This window comes from Simochromis diagramma, unplaced genomic scaffold, assembly GCF_900408965.1.
Source record: "Simochromis diagramma unplaced genomic scaffold, fSimDia1.1 OVJJ01000685.1, whole genome shotgun sequence".
NCBI lineage: Eukaryota > Metazoa > Chordata > Actinopteri > Cichliformes > Cichlidae > Simochromis > Simochromis diagramma.
This window is the reverse complement of record NW_024387477.1, coordinates 10,249,686-10,272,016: the sequence shown is the minus strand read 5'-3', so window position 1 is coordinate 10,272,016 and position 22,331 is coordinate 10,249,686. Positions and strand designations below refer to the sequence as shown.

At 38.5% G+C, this 22,331-nt stretch overlaps 1 protein-coding gene and 3 non-coding genes across 4 annotated transcripts; 2 read left to right on the top strand and 2 right to left on the bottom strand.

Annotated features, from left to right (window-relative positions):
• The first annotated feature begins 8,179 nt into the window (after nucleotides 1-8,179).
• On the top strand, nucleotides 8,180-8,251 carry trnaq-uug. The gene has a single exon. It is a non-coding gene; the product is annotated as a tRNA-Gln (tRNA).
• A 1,544-nt stretch (nucleotides 8,252-9,795) lies between these two features.
• trnal-cag lies at nucleotides 9,796-9,878 on the bottom strand. Its single transcript has one exon. It is a non-coding gene; the product is annotated as a tRNA-Leu (tRNA).
• Nucleotides 9,879-10,929: 1,051 nt separating this feature from the next.
• On the bottom strand, nucleotides 10,930-11,001 carry trnaq-cug. Its single transcript has one exon. It is a non-coding gene; the product is annotated as a tRNA-Gln (tRNA).
• A 2,889-nt stretch (nucleotides 11,002-13,890) lies between these two features.
• On the top strand, nucleotides 13,891-16,687 carry LOC120723858. The gene is made up of 4 exons (XM_040015638.1): nucleotides 13,891-14,065; nucleotides 14,155-14,532; nucleotides 16,296-16,431; nucleotides 16,530-16,687. The coding sequence occupies exons 1-4, from the start codon at nucleotides 14,011-14,013 to the stop codon at nucleotides 16,579-16,581; spliced, it is 621 nt and encodes a 206-aa protein (XP_039871572.1). The 5' UTR covers nucleotides 13,891-14,010; the 3' UTR covers nucleotides 16,582-16,687.
• Nucleotides 16,688-22,331: the final 5,644 nt, after the last annotated feature.

Sequence of the window (22,331 nt, the reverse complement as noted above, 5' to 3'; positions counted from 1 at the left end):
TTTTCCTTGGTATTCTAATTTCACCGAAGTTTACTAAACTCAACAAACTTAATATTACTTATCAGGACGTTTATTCTCTCCTCATTTTCTTTCCCCGAAAAATTGTTTTCTGCGGGGCCGTCTTTCCTGCATGGCTCTCCTTCCTTTGCTAACGTGATGCTCATAGTGCAGAAGTCAATGCTGCATTCACTTACACTTGGATATCTGTATCAGAATCAGAAGACTTTATTTATCCCCAAGGGGCAATTAACATACAACAGAGCAGCATAACGTTGAAGATAAGGACAATAAGAACAGGCAATAAGAGTGAGATAATAAATACACAGAATATACAGTATATACAGTTTTAGAATTACACAGTTTTAAAATTAAAGTGACTGAAAGGTGAATAAATAACTGTAAGTGAATAAAAGTGAATAAAGTGTCGGTAGTATAAAAAGAGTTTAGAGTAGTTTATGCTTATTGGTGTGGGAAAAGCTCTTATCGGCTGGTGTTAAAAAGCAGAGTGGCTTTGGGGACAAAGGTGGCTCTCCTTCTCAGATAATTTCTTTTTTCTCCCATGTCCCCTGCGGGGCTCCGAACTATTTACATTTTAAGTAACACAATAGGTCATGATGTTATGATGATAGGGCAACATCAGCAGTAACAGTTACCCGAAACATCAAATTATTTTATTATTTGGACATTAAACCCATAATTTTTAAATGTTCGTTATAAAAAAAAAAAGACTCACTCTGGTTAGGAAATAGTTGGCTGAACTCTGGCCGTGTTTTAGTCACAGACCTGTGTAATGCTCATTCACTTTGTGTGACCTGAGATAGGTCGCACTATTTCTGTTTCAGATAAACATTTGGAAACGCTGCCATAAATGTTCTGGTAGTGACTAAACACAGAAATGAGTGATATCTTTTCTTTAATTCATTATTATTATTATTATTATTTACAGGTGTGGAAAGTTACTGTGACGGCAGACCAGATGGAGCTCATTGTTATGGAACTTTGGGAGGAACTTTGGACATCAAACTGACGGACAGCACCTCAGAAATATTCAGATTCCAACTATTAAAAAATAAATCAGTAATACTAAATTGGAGAAGCAACCGTCCTAAATATAATACGACAGATGAAAGATTTCTGTTTTATCCCAGTAATGGAACACTTAGGATAAATAACCTGAGCAGTACAGACAGCGGTAAATATAACTTTTCGACCTTTAATTCAGATGGAAAAATATCAGCTGAGCGGACTTTACAGATTTTTATTCAAGGTAATTTTTCCCTGCATTACTAGATGTTAACATTGTTCTGGTAATCCATATGCATATATACAGTGTGTAAAAAGAAGTATTGAACACAACACCAATTTTCTAAGTAAATCTAATTTTAAAGGTGGTATTGACATGAAATTCTCACCAGATGTCAGTAACAACCTGTTCAATCCACACACGTAAAAAAAAACCCCCACAGATGTCCATTAACTATGTTATGTGCAATATTGAGAAATGACAAAGGGAAAAAGGTGCAAAAAAGCATTGAAAATCATGACACCAGTCCTGTCACTTAGTGCAAATTAATTTTAGGTGGTTCAGTTCCAACTGCTAACCAATAAAAAGGTGTCTTGTTACCAAGAGATTTCTTGTGTGTGTCACACAAGAAATCTCTCATAACAAGCAAATCTCAAATGAGCAAGACCTTCACAACCTTATTTTTTTAAACAAAACATACTGATAGCATTGGTTACAGACAAAAATGTAAACTACTGAAGTTTACTGATCTCTGTTGAAGCCATAATCCTGAAGTGTAAAGAAAATAAGTTCACCCGGAAGATTTCAGACCGAGGCGTGAAAAGACTAATCCTTTGAGTTCTGATAGCTGGCCCTTCTCATAGGACCAGTTGAGGAGAGCTACAGAAAGACTTGGAATCAGCAGGTGCAATTGTTTAAAACGATAAGTAATGCACTCAACCACCAAGGCCTATATGTGCACTCACCATGCAAGATTGCATTGCTGAAGAAGCGTGTTTAAGTTTACTAAACAACATTTAGACGAGCCTGTAAAATGCTGGGAAAATATGTCTGGTCAGATGAAACCAAAAATGAACTCTTTGGATACCATAATATACGCCATGTTTGCATATCACTCCCAAAACACCATACCAACAGTGAAGTTTGGAGGTGAGAACATCATGGTGTGGAGCTGTTGTTCAGCATACGGGACTGGCATGCTGGAAAATGCACCAAGACATTCTTGACAAAATCTGCTGCCATCTACCAGGATGATGACGATGAAACGAGGGTGGACGTTTCAGCAAGAGAATGATCCCAAACACAAAGCCACGGAAAATCTAGAGTGGCCCAGCCAATCACTTGACCTGAATCACTTTGAAAATCTATGGAAAGAAATAAAGCTCAGAGATCATAGAATAGGGAGATTCTTGTGTGGAAGAATTGGCAAAATCACTCCTGAGCAAGCATGCAACTGGTTTCTCCATACAGGACGCACCAACAAAGGCTTTTGTACAAAGTAGTAAATTCGGTAAGTGTGTTTTCTCTGTGTCATTTCTCTTTATTAAACATATCCTAATTTATGGAAATCTGTGGTTTGATTTCTTTGCGTGTGTGGATTGGACGGGCTTGTCACTGACATCTGGTGAGAATTTCACGGCAATAGTGCTAGAAATATATTTCAAAAACTGGTCACTTATTCAATAAATAAATAATCTCTCTGTCTTCTCTATCTTATCTATGATAAATGTAGTTTGTGCTTTTGCTGTTCTTCATTAGAGGCTATAAAGTATTTCCAAGATTGTGTTTTAGCATCAAAAGTCATCTGTTTGTGTTTCTCTTGGCTCCTGTGTCCTTTTATTTTTAGAAGGAGGTATTTTGCCAGTGATCTGTGGTGTTCTCTCAGCACTGGTGATTTTCTTAGTTGTGGGTGTAGCTGTCATCTGTTTTGAGAGGAGAAAAAACAAAACAAAAAAAGGTACAAAACTTGCTTTTCAATCACCTCACTCAGCCTTTTGCTCTTCTTGTAGATATACAGAATCACATTATGCTTCTTTTTTGAAGACACTTTTTTGCTTTCTTGCTAATGATTTCTTTATAATGTTATAATTTCGTTGAAATATGTTGGTATTGCTAACCAGTCAGCTCTACTGCAGTAAAAACATGATCAAAACAGGTCAGAACAGCATGTTTCACAAAAACTATTACCCTAATGAATCACTGATGTTAATTTTATCTTGCTTCTATGCAGAGGAAGATGACCAGGAAGTAATGTACGCTGATGTTAGGATCAGGCAGCAGCAGGAGAAGCAAGTGAAGCGAAGAGAAGAGGAAGTGGAGTATGGCCAAGTGAAGCTTTCACAGTGATCTTATCAGACTGAACCAACGTGATGATTGTACAGAAAGATTGTTTGTATCGCAAAATCCTTAAAATCAGGTGATTTAGATGGTCTGTGCTTTTATACAGACTGCACCACTAAATGCCCACAGAGGGAGGAAGTGATGCTAAATCCCTAAACATCTTTTCTATCACAAAACAATTTTCTTTGCTTCATCTTTACTTTTGTATTATAACAGAGCATAAATTCATCATTTAAATGGAAATAATTCAAGTAAGAACACTGAAGTTTTGTATGAATTAAAGTGGAGCAACAGCTTTGAGCATGACAACACATCCAGATGTTACAGTTACAGAATATGAGAAAACCTTTTGTTTCGTGTTACTTGGTTTCCATCAATGATTAATACTTTTTACTCTGTAAACAAAGACACACCACCTTTTTATTAAAGACAATTCAGATTTATTTATATAGAACCAAATCATAACATATCAAAAAACCCTACAATAATACAGATATGAGCACGGCCAATTACTTGTTATAGTGACAATAATACAATATTGATAATGTTTTGTCATCAGTCTGGGATCTACATATGTGTTCGTTAGTGTTATGGTGTAAAAATCTCTTTATGCTAAATCAAAAATATAGTATTGTGAATAATGCTTCTATTATGCTAAAGATGTTTTTTGTTTTATTTTAATTGACTGGGTTTTTTATATATTTTGCTTCTCTATAGTTACACAGTCACAACATATTTGTAACATTGATTTTTGTGCATTTGGTGATTTACAGAAATTGCCATGGTCCCTGGGGCTCGGTATTGAAGTTTGGATTTTAGGTTATCTTTGGATTAGGTTTCTGTTATTTTTACTATTTAGTTTTCTGTTCACATAAAAGTTTATTCCTTTGTCTGTATATGTTTTTTTTTCTAGCCTTTTCGTTTGTGCCATCGGCTCTGATGACTTTAAATTTAGTTAGTTCCCCTTTCCAGTGTGTTCCTCCTTCTGTCTTATCTCTGTCCTTTTCTTTCAGTGTTTCCTCATTTCTGTCGACATCTCTCATGCTGTTTTCTTGTCTGCTTCCTCTAGTTACGCTCTTGTTTAACCGTTTAAAGACAAACTGCATCATGTTCAATTTTCTTAAGAGTTTCTGAGACTTCAACATCATCAGTTTGTTTTTTTGATTCAGGCTTAAAGAGTTCAGTTCAGTTCATGTTCAGTTTTTCTTGATGAGGTTTTTTAGCTTTTCTTCCTGGCTTTGCTCTCACTGATCACCTGATTATCAGCCCATCTGTCTCCTTTTCTCTGACTAACTGATACTTTGACATGACTAAATGATGTAATTACTTTGTTTCTTATCTCTTTAGAGTCTGTTTCACTTACATGTTTTATCACCGTTAATGATTTACTCTTTTAGAAATAATTACACTTCTAAAATGTCAGTTGAATTGCCTTTTTTGTTATGATAAAATAATAATAAATAATTATTAAAGTTTCAGTGAGTAATCTCTATAATTTTTATGGTAAGCTGTGTGGAAGACAGGGGTCGGAGACTGAACACTTAACTAAAGATGGCAGCTTTATTGCTGGAAAAAATGAACTAAAACAACATCAAGGCTGAAAGAAACAAACAAAAGCTAAACTAAACCCAAGGATCTTGAATTTGACAACTAACGACTTGATGTGACTGGAGAACGTAGCACTAACACAACACCACATAGGAAAAATGGAGAACACGACAACGAACAGAGGGAGACTGGTGATATGATATATTGTCATCCTTTTACAACAACATGAATGTACTATTGCTGTGTGGTTTATTACTATTACTGAAGGTTACTCGCCACCAAGCTAACATTGTTAGCTAGTGTCAGCTGAGGTTAGTTCATAAACTGCAGACTGTTAAACTTGATGGAAGCATTAACAAGAGTTTTTAAATCTGAGAGTCTTTAAATCTAGCTGAGATTGCTCAGCTGAGCAGAGAGACCGATCTTATCAGGGCTCAACTCAGCCAGGCAAAGGGCCTCGGGTCAGGGGTCAGAGAATCGCTCGACAGTGGCAATGAGAGAAGAGGGTTGAGCTGCAGCAGCACCGGGAGAGTAACACCTCAGAGCGCTGCAGAGAGCAGGATGTCTGGGTCCAGCTGTAAAGAGAGGCGGAGCCAGCATGTGTGGACTCCTGAAGAACAACAGCTGACTCAACAGGTAAGATTTAAGGGGTTGTTTGAAGCTCTCTGAGAGCAGCTCACCTTTTAGAAGTGGAGTAGTGGCTGCTCTTATCCTCCCTTCATAGCGTGATGCGACAGGTGTGTCGAGGAATGAACTGCGCTGAGCCTTTAGGTGTTCTCCTCATTCAGATATAGTAATGATTCACATGCAGTGTGTGTCTTGTTTTTTGTTGGGTTTTTTTTTTTTTTGCTTAGGCAACATCACTCAACACTTTCAGTGCAAACAGAGTGGAGCAATGCCTCCTGGAGCTGAACAGGCAGAGCGCTGCAGCCCGAGGTCGACTGCTGGAAATAATCGAGCAACAGAAGCGAAGTGTTTCAGCCAGAGTCTCTCCCACTGTCTCCCCGATCCCAGCTTCTGCCTTCTGCCCGAATCCAGAATCCAGTGGGTAAAAGCAACATGTCGCTGTCTGTCTGGAGCACACATGACAGTTTAAAATCATTACACCTCATCTTTTGCAGCGGAACGCCTGCAGGCATCAGAGCTGCTGCCTGAGCGGGAGCTCCGGTCACACAGTGGTGGCGGTGAGGGTGAGAGGAGGTGAGTATCAGATCGGCTCAGAGAGGGATGTTATGACAAAGAACAGTAAGGTTCTTTTCCCATTTCTTTTCCAGCACCTTAAACAGACACAAGGTGATGATGTCAGGAAGAAGAACTGACTGAAGATCACATGATGTAGGTGATTAATTATCTTTGCTGCAGGTTTGCTGGCTCTGATGCATCTTCTTACAGTTTTGGAAGAGAAACTAGGGATGGCAAAACACAGGTACACACATACACGCGCGCGCGCGCACGCACGCACAACAGAAATGTTACCAAATAATAATTAACTCACCTCCGTTTTTTGTAGTTCCACTTGCCTTCTTATGAATCCTACAAGACACTGTTCTTTATATAGAGATCAGTATCATCAAATACTGATCAGATATCAGTATTTGATGAAAGGTCTGCCCCTCACAAACTCCTCCCAGCTGACCCAGTTATAATGAGTTTGGTGGTAAAGATGTGTCGATAAAAATTATGAACCAAAATTTTTATCCATATTCTGTTTACATTTAAAAAATATTGCTTATAGCACCATTTAATCTATTTAATAGCAGTATTTCAAAGCCCGAACTTATTTCAACATGAAATGCTATCACATATAGATTGTCTGCAGTCCAAAATCCAGTGTAACCTAAATTTGTTCCAGTATTATTCTTAAAGTGGTTTTAGCTGCAACACAAACAGTAAAGGCTTTAGAGTGAAAGTTGCTTATTTTTCTGGAATTGAAAACTCAGTTTCTATCTTTAGGGTTAAGACTGGAGTAAAGCCGTATCCACGCTGTACTGTTTAATCAATGCTTCTCTTGGGCACTTCAATCAGGCTGGTGTGAGAACACTCCTTCCACATCACTACAAACACACGGACTTTGCAACTAAAAAGTTTTTTTGCTCTGCTCCTCCCAAACTCCTCCCATCTGCTCCCAATAACTGAGATGTCATATAAGATGTATAAGGAGTGTACATGAGTTTCAAATGAGTAATAAAAAAAACAAAAGTCAAAGTAGAATGGCTACACCACATGATTTCCCAGAAACCATGTGACTTAAGTTTCACCTTACTCATAAGCTCATTTATACCAACACGTATAAGTTTGTCTCCACCTGCTGGGCGGTGGCGTGTTTAGAGTGGAGGATGTAGTTGCAGCTGTCCTGCAGGAGGAGGTGGTGCAGGACAAGCAGAGCAGCAGATTTGTGAGTGTTTCGGACTTGAATTAAAAAGCCCAAGACGTGCTGATGAGGCTGCTGTGTGAGGTAGAGACAGGTATAAGGATGTGTATAAAGATTGGGTCTCGCTGTATTGCTCAGGCTGCGCTACAGCATCTATTCACAGGTGCGATCCCACTACTGAGCGACACAGGGGCTTTGACCTGCTCCGTCTCCGACCTGGGCCGGTGCACCCCTCCTTAGGTGACCTGGTGGTCCCGGGCTCCCCCAGGATCACCATATCGATGCCAAACTTAGTGCGGACACCCGATCGACATAGCCTGCTGCAGCTCAGAGCTCCTGAGCTCAAATGATCCGCCAACCTCAGCCTCCCGGTAGCTTGGATTACAGGCACGCGCCACCGCACCCGGCGAGAAGCACTTAGGTTAACAGGGCTTTTAACCATGTCTGAGGTGACATCATGACACTAACCTGCTGCCCATCATTAGCAAAGTCGTAATGATGGGCAGCAAAGATGAGGAATGAATGGTGCACAGTTGTTATATGCAAGTTTTTAGAAAGCTCGTGGTTAACCCTAGAGCATTTTGTCACAATATCAAGAAGAGTAACGCTTCAATGTCAGAAGTGGGATTCAAACCCACGCCTCCAGGGGAGACTGCAACCTGAACGCAGCACCTTAGACTGCTCAGCCATTCTGACATTGCAGTGTCAGTTTGGTGGAGGTTACCACTGTTAGATACTTTGGAAGAAACAAACATTATCCTTCTCATAACACATATAGCAGCTGTTCAGCCATGGAAACGTAGTGCGAATAATCTACGATGTCATCCATATTGATCATTTGGCTGAATACTTTTAGGCAGGTTGCCATGACCTGACAGTTCACACATTTTCGCATCGGTTCCATGGTGTAATGGTTAGCACTCTGGACTTTGAATCCAGCGATCCGAGTTCAAGTCTCGGTGGGACCTGCTTATTGGGAGGTGAAACCATACTGCATGTCAAGTAATGATAACTTGTGCAGGTTTTTGGTCGCCAAGCGGTCTAAGGCACTGCATTCAGGTCGCAGTCTTCTCTGGAGGCGTTTGTTTGAATATAGCAGCTGTTCAGCCATGTAAACACATACTACGAAGCTCGTGGCGCCCACTTTCTGTGCTGACTTTGAGGTCGGAAGAGGTTTGGAGCTGTGCAGTTAGAGAGTCAGCAGAGTGTTTGTGACTTTTGCGCACAAGCGCACCTCAGCACTCGGATACTCCAATCTGTAACTTTGTGTGGGTTGTAACTGAATTTCAGACAGCTCTTTAGTACCACATAGTGACTGACAAGTGAAGGACCTCTTTAGTGATTGACAAGTGTTTTGTAAAGGCAGACGTCATGATTAGCTGCTTGATTTTATACACCTCTGACTGAAAGCACAATGTGCTAGAGAAGACATGCACTATGGTTTCATATCCCAAAAGCAAATCCCACTGGATTCGCTGGATTCAGAGTGCTAACCATTGCACCGTGGAACCACGACAAATCATATCAGCATTATTGTCGTAGTATTTTTAAATGGCTGTACAAGAAAAAGAACGCCAGATGCATTGGCTGCATTTTAAGATTAATAGTCGTATAAAACTTTGTTGTTCACAAAATTTGTAAACTTATGGACAAAATCTTTGCATATGTTTTAAAAATGCACAATTTCTATTTGCATTTCAAGTTATGAAGATAATTTACTAAACATGTCTGTGGTTTTTACAGTAAGAAGAAAATATTACTACTACTAGGATTTTATGTTCTTGTGTGATTTCAGATCAGTTGTGTTAATACAGTATGTCAATGAAAAAATAACTGTAAATTCAGACACGTGAGGTTGTGCTGAAAAGAATGATACCAAGCAAGGCAAGGTAAAAAAAACCAAACAAACATTCAAACAAACAAACATTTACACAGTAAACATCTGAAATGATGACAGCCTTTCATATTTTAATACCATCACATGGGAAGGACCAGTCCTTATTTTGGGATAGTTGGAGTAAAAGATAAAGATTGTTTCAACTTGCTGAACGTTTTGACTTCACAAAATCAGGTTTTTAGCACATCAGTGTCAGTGTGAACAAATCCACCCTCTAGTGAATTTTATTACAATTATCTAGAATGTTGTTACACTGTGCATGATTACAAAATCCACTGCTGTCAGGGACGAACAGTGCACAACTCTCATAGTTGCCAGTTTCAAGTGTATTTTCTCACAACAGTAAGAAGTCTCCAAAGGTTCATTCTGTTCATCTGGATGTAGCGTTTTCAGTGGGAGAAACGTCTCGTCACTCATCCAAGTGACTTCTTCAGTCTCAGCTGACTGCAGGTTTCCCCAATCTTATAAACAGTATATTTGCATAATGACTGAAAGCAGCCCCCTGAAGGAACAGTGGGCTCGGAGGTCAGTTCCTTCATCATGATTATGCAAATTCTCATGACCATTGATCAAAGACCCATGAGTACCAGTAAGAAAGAAGTGCAAAAATTCAATTGTCAGAAGTGGGATTCGAACCCACGCCTCCAGGGGAGACTGCGACCTGAACGCAGCGCCTTAGACCGCTCGGCCATCCTGACATATTGAAACTTACCACTAATTGAATAATCCCGCGCAGTTGCTGATTTCCATTCGACATACTTGTATGTTAAGTGCATGTAATAAACAAAAACAAATAAAAAATAATTACAAAGAAAATATATTGATTTTAAAGTTTGTGTTAAATGTTGTAAGTCAGATCGAAATAGAAAGATCAGGTGTGGGTGGACAGGAATGATTAGATGTCAACAACTTGATTGGACGGCCAAAGTGTGAAATGTGACGTCCTGTGAGGGAAGCGTGAAAAAGCGTGAGCAGGTATAAAAATTAGGTAAAAAAAAGACATTCTGGGTTCTTCCATTTTGTCTTTTGCGAGATGAGCAGTTGGGAAGGTTGGATCTAAGAGGTTCACAGTTGAAAGTTCAAGCAGAGACGCTAGAGGGGGAACCACAGCCCAACCTGTGAACTGGTTTCAAATGAATGCCCAGCTGCTTTCCTGTTGGGTGATTTTCATCAACACAGAACACGGGGATAAATGCATTTTTGGTTCCATCCTCTCTCCTCACCAATAAAATAAGAATAAAATCTGCATTAGCTCAACGTGGTTTAGTCAGATAAGTGTTGTTTACATACATAATTGTTTGGCGACCATAAACATGCACGTGTTATCATCAAATTTTCATGGCATGCTGCTGTTACACATGCTACAGATTTAAAACAAGTGGGGCTTAAAACTTTACTTTGGAAGACATAAATATTATACTTCACAAAACACATAGCTGCTGTTCAGCCATGGAAACCAATACCACGATGTTCATGCTTGTTTGTTTTTTGATGTTAAAGACAGAGGAGGATTTAGTGCTGTACAGTTGTTGAGTCAGCAGCGTGTTTGTGACTTTTACTCTGTAACTTTGTGTGGTGTGCAACTGAATTTCACACAGCTCTTTAGTACTACTCTTTAGTGATTGACAAGTGTTTTGTAAAGGCATGGTTTGCTGCTTGATTTTATACAGCGTTCACTGAAAACACAATTCATACAGAAATTCAAAGTGCCAGAGAAGGTATGTAGTATGGTTTCACCTCGCAAATATCAGGTCCCACCTAGATTTGAACTCGGATCGCTGGATTCAGAGTCCAGAGTGCTAACCATTACACCATGGAACCCCTGTTGCAGTGTCTATACTGTCAGGTCGTGGCAACCTGTCAAAAAGTATTCTGAATTAAGTAAGAACGGTTCCATGTAAACCCATGCCGGAGGTGGATCAGATGAGAAATAGTATATCATCATGCGCAATTGTGCAGCCCAATAGTCCCACTGAAAGTTAGGACCCTTAAGCCCACCCCTGTCAAATGGCAGATATAATAGAATTAACCGAAGCCGATGGCGATGATTTTGCCAAATAAAATTGGTAATAATTTTCTTTAAGTTAAGAAAAAGACCTACAGGTACTGGTAGAGGGATATTCTGGAATAAGAAGAGGATTTTAGGGAGTACGCTCATCTTCACAGTAATATGATATGGGTCGATTTGCCTACCTATCTACAACCTCTGGCGAAGCGGATGGCACAACACAGAAGAGCACAGAAGAGGTCAAGGCCCAGCCAAAAGTGAGTTTCAACAATGAGATGGGATTCATGATAAAAAATGAAAAATGTCAATGTGATGACATCCAAAGAGGGAGCTCGCAGTTCCCAGTTTTCATGCTGATGTTAAAGTCAGAGGAGGTTTAGAAATGTGGAGTCAGTGAGTCAGGAGAGTGTTTGTGACTATTACGCACAAGCACAACTCAGCACTCAGACACCCCACCGTGTAACTTTGTGTGGTGTACAACTGAATTTCAGACCGCTCTTTAGCACCACATAGTGATTGACAAGTATTTGTAAAGACAGAGGTCATGGTTAGCTGCTTGATTTTATACACCTCTCACTGAAAACACAATTGTAGCACAGTTCTGGTGTGCCAGAGAAGACATGCAGAATGGTTTCATCTCCAAAAAGCAGGTCTCACCAATTTTTGAATTCAGATCACTGGATTCTAGGTCCACAGTGCTAACCATTACACCATGGAAGCACTACTGAATAAAAAAGGTATGACTACCAGATTGTTGCACTGTGACAGCACCATACCAGATGGAACCCAGAAAAAAAAAAGTGGGATAAAATAAGACAGATTTTATCCCAAATCTGTGGTTATAACTTATAACCACAGATTTGAATGACTACCTGAGGTGACACAGGCTCACCAAAATTCAACAATAGAAGGTTGGAAAATTGTCGCCTGTTCTTCATATTCTATAAAATAATATGTTTTTAGTTGCTGTCTGTGAGGCCCACATTTAATGAGCAGGATTTACAAAAACATAGTAAGTATTTCAGCTGAGCCCATGATAATGCAGAATAACATTGGCGGGGGATTTTTCACTTGAATGAATACTTTTAATTTTGAAAATTTAAATTGGATTTTTTTAATACATTTTAAAAATTGTGCAGTTTATTTGTAGTATAATATAGTATTGTAGGTACTTTCATAAAACACGTAAACAATTCCTCATCACTCCTCATTGTCATTTAGTGGTTAAAGGATCGTCATGATAGGGAGACATTGCTAATGAAGCTGTGCATAAACATAGTTCTTACTTCCATTTTTAAGGCAGAGTAAGAGGAAGCATGTAAAACAATAGTCCTGCCATAACATTCGGACAGTTTCATTGCAACCCGCTCAGAGTTGAAGGTTCCAGCTTTGTTTTATAATGCAGAGAGTACTTATGCAGGGTTTGCTTTTCTCATAGATGATTTTTCACATTTCCAGTAGAGTGCTTATATATGACCTCTCTGCATTGAATCATATCTGTTATTAACCTCTGTCTCTCTTCCACAGCATGTCTTTTATCCTGTCTTCCTTCTCTCACCTTAACCAATCACAGCAGATGGCCCCGCCCCTCCCTGAGCCTGGTTCTGCCGGAGGTTTCTTCCTGTTAAAAGGGAGTTTTTCCTTCCCACTGTCGCCAAAGTACTTGCTCATAGGGGGTCATGTGATTGTTGGGTTTTTCTCTGTATCTATGAAGCGCCTTGAGGCGACTTTTGTTGTGATTTGGCGCTATATAAATAAAATTGAATTGAATTGAATATGTTGCTTACTTAGGCTTTGCTGATGTGTGCATCCATTGCAACATAAGTATATCATGTACATCCTATGTTTCTTGATCATGATTCTTCTTCTATCCATGTTCGCCATCACTCCTCGTGCTTACTGAGAGTAATCAAAAGTAAGTGAAAAATTGCAAAGCCTCCAGTGTGCAGAGTCTGCAGTGTTTAATTTAAATACATTCAGTGACATTCTGCTATTTACCACTGAAAACCTGTGTTATTACACATTCATTCTAAACACATTACGAGCCGTTTACGGAGAGAGATTTAAATTTGCATTGTTTTCATTTGTTTTCTTTATTCAAATACTGTAAGCGAGTTCTATTACTTTTGAGTCTGTCTGCTTTGATGGGTAAAAAAAAATTATGTTTTTTGTTTTTGTCTAGAGGACATTGTTTCACAGTTTCATGTTGTGGCAGTGATTTGCATCCATTTAGTATTTACAGTTTACACTCTTTCTTTATTGTTTATTTCTCTTTCTTTCAAAAAGCAAACTTACGCAAACCTGCAAACATAAAAAGATGTCTCTCCTGCACACACTGTAAAGACCATGAAACAACTACGCTCTGCCCACAGAAACCTCTGGTTTATTTTGAATTACTTCCTGTTTTTTTTTCTTAAAATTTATATATTAAGACCATATGTGAAGGCTTTATTGACACTTGAAAGTTTTACCCCAGTAAAGAGTATTGCCTAGATTGTCTATAGATTGTCTATAGATTGCATAGGTAATTCCCCCAAATTACACCAGTTGAGGGGAAAAGATTCATTAACATTTGAGGATATTTCTTGAGATCAGTTCATTACAGCACACAAGCAAAAGCCTGCCTCACTTCTCTCTATGTCACTTCTATTTGTGTGGGCAAGTGGAAGTGAGTCACTTTATTTCCTGCTCTTGTGAAAACACCCTGTCTGTATCATCTACTGTTTGTTGTCAGTTTGCCTGAGGTTCACAGGAGGTTCAGCATTTGTTAATATTTTTCTATTATCTTTATTCTTTTAAGATTAAATCCACAGTGTTGATATATGAAGAGGATGGAACAGTTTTTTATTGTTGTGTTATTAGCAGGAGGAACTCATGGTAAGATTGTCTTCATAAAAAACACCAAACATTCACATTTGTAGTGTGATTCTTATAAGCTCATGTTCTTTTGAATGCATCTTTTTCAGCTTTCTTTCCAGTTGATGAAACTACATGTGATCTCAATGCAAACAGATGTCCATGCTCTCCTCTTCTTAAAGGAACTGTGTATATCCAGTGTGATGTGATGGCTAATGCTAGTGGCCGTGATGTGAAGTGTTTGAAGGTGCTTCCCAGGGTGAACATAACTGTGTTCAATATAAAGAAAGAAAAAATAATGATAGACAAGGAATTTAACAACAGACTAACGTTTATAATCAAGAACGGGACACTCAAGATCACAAACCTGAAGAAGAATGATTCAGGTCAATACAGCATTGAGATCTTTAATTCAAATGGAGTCCAAGAGAAAAACATTTATTTCACCCTGGATGTTAAAGACAACAGCAAAGTTGAAAGCAAGTTATGTAAGTTACCCTTTATTGCTTAGTTTTTATGTTATTATAAAGTTAATTACAAATGTAAGCATCATGTGGCAGTAGAACTGTTAAACACAGTAAACATCACTTGTGCAACAAATGATAGAAGCTAGAATGGGGGAAAAACATATGGAAAGAAAGATGGAAATGTACAGTGAACAGAATAGAACAGAGTATATGTTGATGCAGTATTTGTCTCTCTATTGGTATTTGTGGTCATTTAGCCACACATGGGCTGCTATTCATTTTTACGATTTAATCATCTTTTATTACCCAGTAACTACCACCTAAACTCTAAAGGCACACTGAAACTTTCCACTTGGTCACTGATTATTATTAGTTGCATTAAATGAGAACATTAAGCTGTGAAGAAGAAATATTTTAGCAGATGCGGTTTTGTGACAGGAAATTTGCCCTCGTTCAGCACAAGTTTTCAGTGTGATTTTTTTTCCAGTGTGTAACACTACCAGCTCTGGTGTGGTATGGTCAGGTTTAGTGAAAGATAAAAATAAGAATAATATTTATCTATCTAGTAGTTTCCTTCACAATGTGCTTCACCAGAAGAATTTAAGAATAAAAGATAAGAACATGTGTGAATCAGAAAGTGTTAACATGCAAAGGCTATGGAAGAAACAAAGCTGAAGTTCTTAATACTTGTATGGAGGTCACTTAATGAAGTATTAAATAACATGTAATAATGTTAACTATTAGTTATATAGTAGTGAATCCTCAACCCCATGTCAAGCTGACTTAAATGGTAAACTCATAGTTAAATACTTTTAAGTTATTTTATTTTTTAATAAAATTATACTGTGTAAAAATATGTTAATTTTTTATGAAATTATCTGAATTGTTATTGTAAAGTAATAGTCACTTTAAAACAATGCTAATCAGCTCTGTCTAGAGCATCTATAAATATCATAGATGTTTGTAGAGCTCATGGGTAGTGTCATGTGGTGTTTGTGAAGGACCCAAAGCACAGGCACTGGCTGATGTGTGAGTGAGCTTTATTGAAGGAGAATGACATACAACCAAACGCGAGGGTGGTGAGAAACAGAACTAAGAAACAAGGAAACTGCACACAGGAGGGAGACACAGCTGAACCTAATGAATCTGACGAGACAGGGAGGATGCAAACTGAATACACTGAGACAGAACACAGACCTTCACAATAAAACAGGACACTCAATACACATGCAAAGACACAGACTAAGAAACACGGGCCTTACACAGAGGGAACACACCAGCAGGGAATTACAAGACACAGAGCAGAGGGAGCACAGGATAACATGAGGTGCAACGGGGCCAAAACCTAGGACCTACAAATAGAAACTCAAAACATAGACAGCCATAACATGGAAAATAGATACTAAACAACTCCACATACTGGGCCGCAGACCCAGGACTCTGACAGGTAGACCGGCAGGGAGGAGGAGGAACCTGGAGGGCAATGCAACACGGTTGAGTGTTTTCCCCTATTGTTCCAGTTTTCTTTCACCATCTCTTTATTTAGTTTAGTCACTAAAGTTACTTGATTAGTTTTAGAAAAAGATTGACGTGAAATACATCAACTCACATCCCTACATCTTAAGAAACAAGGCTTAAGGGTACCCAGTGTGTGGGGGTTGTGCCCAAACGTTTATATATTTACAGTTAGTTAACCATAATAATACCAAAGTCTTACCAAAGTTTACGCTTGAATAAATTGTAAGTACTGTACTTATAATTATCACTGTGTTCTCTTCTCTCAGCACACAGTTTTCCTTACCTGAGGCTAGTCTTTGCTGCACTGGGATCTCCTCTGATAGCAGTGTCATGCTGTGTTGTGTATCGGGAACTGAAGCATCTTAAGAAGACTAGTAACAAGGCGGCCCATGATCAAAAGAGGTTAATAAACAATTACATAATTCCAGTGAATACCATCATTTGATGGGTAATTGTAAAAGTCTTTGTTTTGCTATAATTGTTTTTTCTTTCTTTCACAGCCTCAGGTGTGAAACAGAGAATATAAACCTTAAGTGTGAGTCTGAGATTTAGTGAGCTGACCTCTCTCATAATCAGCACTGGACACTGAACTGAGGATCAATGAAATTAAAAAAAAAAAAGGAAATTCAAAAACAACAATCAGGAGTATGTCTGTGTAGGTTCTCAGTCATCCAGGTCATGGTAGTCTAAGGAGCTTGGATTGAAAGCAACTGGACTTCGCTGAGTTTCTTGAAGACGCTTCACCTCTCATCCGACAAACCTCTTCAGTTCTGAAACCAAATGGTGGAGTGTTTCACTTAAGAAGGTCTTTGACCCACTAATAATCATGTCCGTCATCACATGACCCAAGGTGTAAGTCATTACCATTACAACACCAAGTGTCTGCCACCTACAACCCAGTTTTTAGATCCTTTCCCAGGTTCCTCAATCCCTGCTTTGTCAAGTGATGGGTCACATAATAGTTTTAGGTAAGGGCTTAGGGTGGTTTCACTCAAAACCTCTGGTGGTAAGGACTCATGCTTTTTTTTTTTAAACACCTTGGCTCATTCAATGAAGCACACGATCAATCGTGGGTCAATGACGCTCATAAGGGACAACTCCTACCAGGGTTTAAACACCTGGGACTCTCCACCATTTGTTTTTAGAATCAGAATCAGAATCAGAATCAGAATGGGGTTTATTGCCAAATGTTGAGCAGGTTTACAACATTAGGAAATTGCTGCGGTGCTTCAGTGCAAACATGGTGTCATAAATAACACTTAAATAGACATGGAAAAAATAAAAGTAGGGATAAGAATTAAAAGTGCTACGTGGAAAGATATGTGCATGAGATATACATGAGATATATACATGAGAGTAAGAATTAAGAGTGCTACGTTGAAAGATATATACATGAGTGCAGGTGGTGATCAGTGCCAAACATGGAATGATACAGTGAACACAGCATAGGGTCATGTGTTAGTGGTGGGGATAGTCATATGGTTATTGTTCATGTGTCCAACAGCAGAGGGGAAGAAACTGTTCTTATGGCGAGAGGTTCTGGTGCGAATGGACCGGAGCCTCCTGCCTGAGGGGAGCAGGTCAAACAGACTGTGACCAGGGTGAGAAGGGTCAGCTGAGATCCGAGCTGCACGCCGCAATGTCCTGGAGGTGTACAGGTCCTGCAAGATGGGAGTCTGCAGCCAATCACCTTCTCAGCAGAGCGCACAACCCGCTGCAGTCTCTGTTTGTCCCTGATAGTGGCTCCAGCGTACCACACGGTGATGGAGGAGGTGAGGATGGACTCGATGATTGCGGTGTAGAACTGCATCATCGTCCGTGTTGGCAGGTTGAATTTCTTCAGCTGCCTCAGGAAGTACATCCTCTGCTGGGCTTTCTTGATGACGGAGGTGATGGTGGGCTCCCACTTCAGGTCCTGGGTGATGGTGGTACCCAGGAAGCGGAATGAGTCCACAGAGGTGATGGGGGTGTCAGTCAGGATGATGGGGGGGAGTGGGGCTGTGTGCTTCCTGAAGTCCACAATAATCTCCACTGTCTTCTGGGCATTCAGCACCAGGTTGTTGTGGCTGCACCAGGACACCAGACGTTCAACCTCCCTCCTGTAGGCAGACTCGTCCCCGTCCGAGATGAGTCCAATAACGGTGGTGTCATCTGCAAACTTGATTAGCTTGACAGACTGGAAGTGAAGATGCCTCTTGGACCAGAGATGAAACATTTTCATGAAACTTAAAGAAGTCCAGTTGCTTTCTTTTCCAAGCTGCTTAAACATCAGGAGTGACTGTGGAAGTTTCATATTGTATGTGTTTAATGTTGAAAAAGACTTGAAAACAATACGAATTTTATGCTTGTAGCTATGTGATCATATTTTACAGGCCACATAAGAATATAGAGTCATGTATATTATGTTGATTCAAAGTTCCTTAAAAGCAATAAAAACACTGTAAATGAATGGGAAAAGTATTTTTCAGTGAGTAAGTAGGCATTTTTTAAAAAAATATTTCACTCTAGTTAGAAATATATTAAAAGATATATCAAACCTTGTGTTTAGTGCCTCATTTAATTCATATATTACTTTGTATGAATAAAAAAAGTTTGAAAATTGTGTTTTAATTATAACTAATAGGATGGCATATTTATCAGTGTGGATTTGACATTAGGAAAGCTGACAGGAAAAAATGAAGAGAAATAAAAGTACAATAGCTGGGCTCTTTGTGGGCCTGCAGTTTGTATGTTGACCATTGTCTGCGTTTCACTTCCTACATATGGTAGTGGTGTAAAATGAACATATCTCCTCGTATGGTGAGATCTCAGGGTGAAACTGAGGCTCTCAGTGTTGCTAAAATATTCACAAACTTCTACATTGTTTCACACGTCTATTTTCTCATGCAACTGAAGAACAATGTAACTGTTTTAATAAAGGTGACTGTAAATAATAATAATAATAATTTCATTAAGAAGAAGTGGTAATGTAACTTTATTGTTATATGTTAGTTGCTTTTTAAGGTAAAATGTAGTTCAGATCCAATTCCTACTTAGTCACATAACTCAGCTTACTGTGTAAAACAAAAGGACCTTCAGAAATACTTTCTTACTTAGGATGAGTATGACTGAATTTGTGGAAATACTATAAGCCAAAAACAGAAATATGTATTTCTGCACTTAAAAATAGACCAAACAGAATTATACTTATGATTTTGCACAAGAAATACAATTAATTCAACAAGGTAAGAAGAAGGGAGCATTTATTGTTGTGTAAACATTAAAATTAAATTAATGATCTGGACCTGTACATATGGGTAGGTGTGAGGTTTCCCTCTACTGGTTTATGGAGGTGTTGCATTTAAATTTGGATGAACTCTTGACCTGAGATGAGTCTTCTAGCAACTGTAGTTTTAATTATGTCACAGCAGGGAATTTGTCCTTTTAAGGCCGTGCGTATAATATTTGGTACATGGGTTTTGAGACCACGATATTATAAGGATGACTTTTTTCCCCAAATAAGCTGATGTATTAAATCAGACACATGCAGCGCTACTGTAAGCAATAAATAGAAAAAAATACTGCATGCAGTAAATATTATTAATTTGAAAGTCATGAATGCAAATAGATTAAAAAAAATGTGAATTTAAAAAATATTTCCATAGTTCTGACTTTAGAGGGTAATGATCTATTATGTAACCTTGATACTGCTCAGTCAGTTGTGCTCGTAGATGATCTGCTCCATTTGATACTGTGGACCATCAAATATTTATTTTCCCATTTAAGATGAGATATAAACAGTTGAATTATAGAAAGGGGAGTGCTGTATTAGTACACACTAAGTGATGGGCAAGATAGTGTTAACTTGTTACAGATCTAAAAGTAGTTTAGTGAAAGTGTGAGCGATAAGTAAAAAGTCTGCACACGCTCTGAGGGGTTCCTTTTATTTCTACCACGTAGATTATGTGGAATATGTGCTGGTGTTCCTTTTCAGCTTTCCACATATACAGAAAGAACTGTCTTAGAGGTTTATCAGAAGCCAATTGTGACTTTTAACTCCTTGATGTAAATATCTACTGGCTACATCTGCAGTTTGTGTCAATTCACATTTGTTCTTTTTTACATAAACACCCTCCATACAAACTACCTTGAGGTTAAAGAAAATAGCATTTTTGCTCTGTCTAATGCGTCTTCTATAGACTTGACTTCAGTGTTTTAGTCCTAATGGCCAACAGATCTTACAGCATTTGCTTTGGAATCAACTGTGGAGGATCTGTTTGACTGTATTTCTATGGTGAACATATTGCTGGGATAACATGGGAGTACATAATGGTTGTGTTCTTGAGCCTCTATTACTCAGTGAGAATTCTAAGAGGCAAAGTTCTAAGAAGAAAGTGAAAATTCTTAAGTAAAGTTCAGAATTCTAAGAACCAGGATAGAGTCTGGGATGAAATCCAGAATTCTGATATAAAAGTGTGAATTCTGTTTGTCAACATTCCAGGAATAACATGAGAAGTCCGACACAACAATCAGTATTCTGATGAGATAGTAAGAGTTCGAAGAGCGCTACTGCAACCCCAGCAACACTCCCTGGTTGTATTAACAACAGAATCTGCTTCATTTTTCTATTATCCTCCTCTTCCTTTTCATTCATCCCTCCCGCTTGCCCTTTTTCACGGTTCTCTTCCTTCTCCCTTCTTTTACTGCGCTTGTTTTCCTACGCAGTCACCTACAACACCCTCAATCTTTACACATCTACACGGCACGATCACAAACACGCTTTTTTTGTTATTACAGGAGACTCATAGACCTGACACAGCTACAGATAAACTTCAAAAACTTGAGTTTCCTAATGTGTTCTCAGCCTGCTATAACTCTAGACAAAGGGGAGCAGCATTTTTAATACACAAAAATATTACTCTCATCTGGATTATTCCTTAGTCAGCAGCTCACTGTTGAGTGACATTTCAGACACTGAGATACACCCTATATCTGTCAGTGATCCTGCTAATGTGTGTTTGATTCTAACACTTTCCACCAAGTAAAAACTGGAGATTTAATACATCATTGTTTAAAGTTGAAGATTTTATTAAATACTTAAAAAAAGAGTGGGCTTTATATTTAGACTGTAATGACCAGCCTGGAACATCAGCCTCTGTTCTCTGGGAAGCAGGGAAAGCTCTGATGAGAGGTAAAATAATTTCTTTCTCATCACATAAAAAGAAAATAGAAAACAAACATATTCAGGAATTAGAAAAATCTTAAGAAGATGACTATGTATCCTCCAAGGAACAGGAAATACTGAATAAAATACATAAACCAAAACTAGAATTAAATGAAATTATTAATAGAAATTTTTTTTTAATTCTTAGTACAAAGACTTCACTTGCAAAATTTTGTACATGGTAACAAATCTGGTCAATTTATTGCTAACCAGTTAAAAATAAAGAAAGAAACAACGACTATAGGTGCCATTAAAGACTTATCTGGGAGCACAGTATATGACCCTGAAAGAATAAACAACACTTTTAGGGATTTTTATAAAATTTCATATTCACCAAAAAATGAAACTGATTAGTTTCTTGGCAACGTAGCCCTTCTGAAATGACCAGACAGTCAAGTAACAGCAGTGGATTCACCGCTGACATCTGGTGAACTCCAGGAAGCCCTGAGAAGTATACCCAATAATAAGGCTCCAGGTTCAGATGGATTTCCAGCAGAATTCTACAAAGAATTCGGGACAATTCTGGCACCAGTATTCCACAGAATGTTGCAGGAAATCAAGGAAAATAGCAAACTACCACCAAATATGAATTCTGCCAACATTATCTCCAAAAGTTGATTCTGTTCATCTGGACGTAGCGTTTTCAGTGGGAGAAACGTTTCGTCACTCAAGCAGGTTTCCCCAATTTTACCCTACGTCCAGATGAACAGAATCAACGTTTGGAGATTTACTTACCTGGATGATTGAGCATGCATCAAGACATGTCTGCCAACATTAGTCTTCTACTAAAACCAGGCAAAGACCCTGTATTACCCACCAGCTATTGTCCAATATCCCTTATTAATGTTGACCTTAAAATAATCTGCAAAGCTCTCTCAGAAAGATTAGGGAAGATAACTCCCCCAATAATATATCCTGACAAAACTGGTTTCATAAAAGGTATGTACTCATCAAATACACGTAGACTACTTAATTTGATAGACTATTAATGTTTGCATTTGACAGAGTTAACTGGAAAATTTTATTTGCAACTCTACACAAATTTGGTTTTGGAAACTCTTTCATAAACTGGTTAAAAATATTATACAATTCCCAACAG